At 35.3% G+C, this 6,000-nt stretch overlaps 1 protein-coding gene and 1 pseudogene across 1 annotated transcript; one reads left to right on the top strand and one right to left on the bottom strand.

The window, feature by feature from the left end:
• The first annotated feature begins 1,437 nt into the window (after positions 1-1,437).
• Positions 1,438-2,764, top strand: LOC120141523 (profilin-1-like). The gene is made up of 3 exons (XM_039156389.1): positions 1,438-1,611; positions 2,174-2,315; positions 2,482-2,764. Exons 1-3 carry the CDS (start codon positions 1,493-1,495, stop codon positions 2,614-2,616), a joined length of 396 nt encoding a protein of 131 aa, XP_039012320.1. The 5' UTR covers positions 1,438-1,492; the 3' UTR covers positions 2,617-2,764.
• Positions 2,765-3,295: 531 nt separating this feature from the next.
• LOC120138142 lies at positions 3,296-5,318 on the bottom strand (annotated as a pseudogene).
• Positions 5,319-6,000: the final 682 nt, after the last annotated feature.

The raw sequence follows: 6,000 nt of genomic DNA, 5'->3' as shown, positions 1-6,000 counted from the left end.
GCATGAACAATAAAGAAAAAATAAACGGGATATCGTTTTCTAGAATTAGATATGAATGGACCCCAAAACCAGATGGATTACAAAGCAAGTCGAGAACTACACGGACCATACATTGGGTGTGACGGGGGGAATATAAATGAATATAGCATTATCAATTAATTTAATGAAATAAATATTAAGCCTTCTAAATGAAGTTAATTGATTCTTTTATTTTATAAATAAAATTAAAAACATTTATAATATTTTTATAATATTAGCTTAATTTAATCAATAATGAACTAAATATTAATATTTAAAAAGTAAAAAAAATAATCTATAACTAAATTCAACCAAACCAAACCAATCTATAATTAAAATATATATATTTTTGAAATGCATATTTTAAAGTTGGATGAAAATAGTTATATATAATAAAAAAATTTAATGTGACGATAAAAGAATTAAAGCTCCAACCTTTAAATATCACATATGAAAAGTCATGTCCATTACTATTTAATAGTAATGAACTATATCTTAATCCAAATAAAAAGGTATTGAAATAAGTTTAGAGTATAATTTGAAGAGCTCAAATAATACTTTATTCTTCCCCTCTTTTCCTTTAATCATTTTGCAGCCACAACTCTTTCCACCTGTTTTTTCATAGACATTTTATTAGTAACCAAATTATTTAAAATCATTACTATACCTGCAAAGATATTTTTCAAATAAAGAGTATTTCATAAAAGTTTTATTCACTCTCTTATATTGCAATGTTTTACGGTACTTCATTTTTATAATCAAATAAATACTTTACATATCAAAATATGCATAAACAATCAAGTAAGATATGAAATGGTATCAACAACCAGTTAATCTAATGAGAAGAGACACTAGATCCTCTAATCCTCTAAGAAATGTTAGAGGTTTGAATTCAGTCGATTGCAAATGGAACAAACAAAGTTAGGAGGATAACCTTGCCTATGTAATACCCGCGATTCGTATTAGCTGATTAATAGATCGTATACCGATGATTATATAAAAAGATAGTATACCCTAATTTAATTCATATAATTATTATTCAATAATATTTATCGATTTTAAAATTCTATTCTCAAACTAATATTTATCTTATTTACAAATTGTTTCTTAATAAGATCAAATAAGTTCAAACGTGACTAATATATTAACGATTAGTTTTTATTATATAGACAATATAAAATTATTTTACATAATAGATATATTTTAACTATAAACCTTAACGTCTAAAATATTAACATTTAAAAAAAATCAATTTGAGATTTGTCCTAAAATTAAGAGAAAAAAAAAGGAAATTGTAATATTTGTATGATTAGAAAGAAAAAAGAAAAGAGAAGAATTAGTGTAGCGGATCTCGTTGTTTTGACGCTATATCTGGGTGTCTCTGGCATAGCTCAGCTTTGCCTTTGTTCATTCAGTCGTTACAGAGAAAACTTAACCAAAGAAGGAAAGGAAAGGAATCGAGAGGAAGGAGAAGATGTCGTGGCAAACGTATGTAGACGAGCACTTGATGTGTGAAATCGAAGGCAACACTCTCTCTGCCGCCGCCATCATCGGCCAAGACGGCAGCGTTTGGGCCCAGAGGTCCAATTTCCCTATGGTCCTTTTCTTCTTCTTTCAAATTCTTCCCCTTTACTCCAAAATAGTGGAGTAAAGAGATCTGATTGTTATGGTTGAATTCTCTTCTGCTTGATGTATTAGCTGATCTAATTTGCTCCGTAAGGATTGCATTTGTTCACTCCTTTCTGAAACCAAAACTCGTGTCTTTTTCCTCTTCTTCAAAGTTCCAACTTCTTTTTTTGGCCATGGTTTATTAGTTTATGTTCTTTGCCGCATTGAAAGATTTGCCTTTTTCACGCCTGAAAATCTGAATATTCCTTATAATTTCTGGGTTTGTTTCTATTTGTTAGTTTTGTAATAATTAATCATCATTTTAATAAAATGAAATAAGCTTTGCTACTGGATCTCTGCAAATGACCATGAATATGATATCAGATATGATGATAAAGGTAGTAAGGGAGGGAAATATTTCCTGCAAATCCCGTTTATTTGATTGTAAAGGTTGTTCTTTTATTTATTAAACAACGAAGGGTTATGCTTCAGCTTTTTTCTCTTTTCTGATTAACATATTCTCAACTTTTCCTGGTTCTACGTTGATTCAGTTCAAGCCAGAAGAAATCACTGCCATCATGAATGACTTTGCTGAACCAGGATCACTTGCCCCGACCGGATTGTACCTTGGTGGCACAAAATACATGGTGATCCAAGGTGAACCTGGAGCTGTCATTCGAGGGAAAAAGGTGATGTTGTACATTTCTTCCAAGTTATATTTTGTTTATAACACTGAAAAATCTCATGCCCACATGCATTTTTTACAGTGTGTTCAATGCAAAGAGATTAATCAATTATACATTTTTTTCCTAATGTATGGTGTGCATTCTGAGCCTTTTGTCATTTTAATTTCAGGGGCCTGGAGGTGTTACTGTTAAAAAGACCAACCTAGCCTTGATCATCGGGATCTATGATGAGCCAATGACTCCGGCCCAGTGCAACATGATTGTTGAAAGGCTCGGTGATTTTCTCATTGACGAGGGTCTTTAATTTATTTGTTGTGCCTTAATGGTTGCATTTCTTCTTGGCTTCCTTTTCTATACGAAAATGCATCTGCCACCTCTTGTAGTAATGGTTTGACTCAGCTAAAATAACAGTATTTACTAGAGTATTGAAAGTCACGAGGAACCTTTTTTCCAGAAACAATCGGCTTGATGTTTAGTGATATGCTTGTGATCCCCTTGCTTTGTTTCTGTACTTGTTTGTGGATGGTTTTGTCAAGATTGTGAAGTGAGGTACTTTTGTCTACATTTAAAATGAATTTTCTACTGGATTGGGTAAATTAAATCGCCAAGTACTTTTGTCTAATATTATGTTTTCTGCTTTTAATCCGACCGGAAGACCTTAACATCAATATTGTTCACACTCTTTATATTTCTTGAACTACCATTAATAAAACAGGATACAGCGAGGAGAATGCTTGTTTTTTTTTTGGGTGGGGGGGGGGGGTTGGAGGGGTACATTCTCATTATTCAGTGTAAACTTAGAGGCGACCTTCTCAACATTCTTTCAAATGATGCACCTAGCACACAACATAACTTCAAACAGAAAGGAACTAAAAACGATTGGAAAGAAACTACAAATCCCGTGCACACACCTGGTCGTATTACCTGCTTCAGTTTTGCTATTCTTGCATGATAAGCACAAGAATTACCTTAGTAACATTAGCTTAGCTCATGCGGTCACCCATAAAACAAGGGTATAGTACATGAGAAATTTCAGAATTTGTACTTACAATGATAGATGCAATTACCATAGCCTGCACAAATAAATTGAATATACAAGTATTTCCAGGCAAGCAATATCACAACATTGGAGCTTTTTATACTTCAAAAAACTTGCCCAAGCTTAAAGATGAACTAAATAAAAGATAATTGAATAATTACAGGCGAGTTGATCTGAAACAGTATAGACTTAGTGGGGTCCTGACCAACTTTGATTGCATTTCCTCGGAAACTGCAGGAAGCATCAGTAGCTCCATTTTTCTGATAGTAATTGTTGAATGCGAAAGAGGCATGAGAAAGTAGAGTATTTGGCTCAAAACATTGCTGGTTAGGCTGAATTGATGAACAATCAGCTTTTCCAGGACCAGAAGCCCAATCTAATGCATTCTGTAAGTCCGTTCGAGACGCCTTCTTAGAAGCAATGCACCAAGTTCTTCCATTCGGATCGCTGCTTTTTACTGCCAAAAAAAAATCCCAGTTTCTCTAATGAAATCAGATATAAGAGTAGATATTGTTATGGTATATGAGATGTTTCAGAGCCTCTACTTACCGTTATAGTTGCAATTACCATGGCCTGCACGAATAATGCAAAAAGAAAACGTAATGGGAAAGTTATTAGACCTGAAAAATCATGCAAAGTCGTAATAATCAGATTCTGCATAAAGTAATTGACTTACTAGGGTCACTATAAACTTTGATCCCAGTTCCTCCAAAAATACATGCTTCGTCAGTGAGCCCATTCTTCTGCTAGTAATTGTTGAATGCATAAGAGGCATGAGAAAGTAGATCATCTGGTTCAAAACATTGCTGGCCACGCTGAAGGGCGGAACAAAGCTTTTTCCGGGCCTCAAGCTCAATCCAATTCATTCTGCAAAGCCGATTTGGAAGCCTCACTAGAAGCCACACACCAGCTTCTTCCATTTGAATTGGTTTCTGTTCCGGAGAAGTTCAGGTGACATACGGCGGACATGTCAGGATAAAATATGCCCCAGTTTCCCTCTATTTCAGCTCCGGTCTTGTTGTTCTCATTAAACAATGAAAATATATATACGTCTAGCTCTCTCCCAGGCATGGCAGGTGTATCCAGGACATAACCAACTCCACTGTGCATGGCAGGTGTACCAAGTCCTGGGTAACATGGCGAATTAAGTTGGTGATATAAGTCTGGGCATTTTCAATACTAGCATACTTATCTCCTCTTGAACGTAGGCCAACCGGTTTTTGTAACGATAATCGATTTTCTACATCGGGCCAAGGAAGAACGAACAACATTTCGATTGGCGATGGCAAAATAAACAGCATCAAGCTGAAACCTTGATCATGAAAGGTGACTGGTTTTCATCCAGGAATTCCAACAAAGGATTCAAAACATATGCAAGACTGCTTCTAAAAGCCCCTTCAGAAGGTGGGAATGATTTGGACAAAACCCCAAAGGAGAGTGGAGTTGAAACCTTGATCCTATCTTGCAGTCCCACCTTTCTCAAAGCTGAAACAACGTGGCGGCCATCACCAAGTTGGCGGCATTATCTGAGCTTTCGGTTACTTCATTACCTACAGTAATGTGGGTGATCTTCGTGGGCTGGTAGAATGGGAGGATGCTCTTTGAGAGCCAGGAATCTACGTATGACTGGCACTGGAACGCTGGTAAGTCAGAATATGAACTCCCACCATAAATTCAACGCAGGTGTTTTTAAAGGCGTTCAACACTAGGGGATTCGAATCATATATCCTGAGGGATTGAACGTTGTGCTTTCCAACCAGTTTGTGCTACTCTGTCAGGTGATGGAAGATCATCACCATCCCTTCCATACGCTACTCCTGCTTTGTTTCCCCTACGCAAATCTGAAACAAATGGTTGTGCGAGAGCGGAACAAACATAATGAAAGACAAAGGAAGACGGAGAGAAATACCTAAAAGCTGAAGCAACAAAGAAAATGCAAACAAAAGCTTCAAACATCTCGAACCCATTGTTAACAAATTCTTAATAATTAATGAGAAATAATAGGGTTCCAAGCTGCCTCTTATAGAGAAAAGAACAGGCTATTGTGCTACTACCATTAAAGTTGGTTCACACAGCACCCCCACTTCATTTTATCTTCCGTTTTAGAAAAATCTATTTCATTAGAGATATAGTTGGGATTCAGGGTCTACTTGATTACATAATAAAATATTTTAAACTCTATTCACCATAATCAACGTATCATGACCATCAAAATCATGTATTTTCAAATTTTCAAAGTACGTTTGAGAACAAATTTTTGGGTAAAGTACATAAATGGTCCTCCAACTATAAGACACTGCTTTGTTAAGTCCCTCAACTATTTAAAGTTACAAAATGACCCTCCAACTATAAGATGTTATTTTCATGAGTCCATCGACTATTAAAAATTACAAAATGGTCGCTCGACTATTCATATGTTTCAAACTCGTCCTTTTCCATTTAAAAAATTGACGATTGTCTAAGCTAGACGGTAACCTGTTGCCTAGGATATAATAAAATCTTAACCAAAAATCGTTTGAGTTGTATTTGTGGATCGAGTTTTTGTTTACATTATGTCATCGAGTCAATGCTTGAAAGCTTATGGCATCGAGCCAGTGCTTGAAAGCAACGACGATGCCTATTGACATCATCAAAATATGATTTATCATA

This window comes from Hibiscus syriacus, unplaced genomic scaffold, assembly GCF_006381635.1.
Source record: "Hibiscus syriacus cultivar Baekdansim isolate YM2019G1 unplaced genomic scaffold, ASM638163v2 tig00000170_pilon, whole genome shotgun sequence".
NCBI classification, from domain to species: domain Eukaryota; kingdom Viridiplantae; phylum Streptophyta; class Magnoliopsida; order Malvales; family Malvaceae; genus Hibiscus; species Hibiscus syriacus.
The sequence above is the reverse complement of the archived record's forward strand: the minus strand, read 5'-3'. Positions and strand labels throughout refer to the sequence as shown.

What these genes read in the sequence shown, in the direction of transcription:
- LOC120141523 (XM_039156389.1), top strand. Translation starts at nt 1,493, where the DNA reads ATGTCGTGGCAAACGTATGTAGACGAGCACTTGATGTGTGAAATCGAA. An exon ending in GCCCAGAGGTCCAATTTCCC is followed by an intron (nt 1,612 to 2,173) that starts TATGGTCCTTTT and finishes TTCTACGTTGAT; the next exon opens with TCAGTTCAAGCCAGAAGAAA. An exon ending in CTGTCATTCGAGGGAAAAAG is followed by an intron (nt 2,316 to 2,481) that starts GTGATGTTGTAC and finishes TTTTAATTTCAG; the next exon opens with GGGCCTGGAGGTGTTACTGT.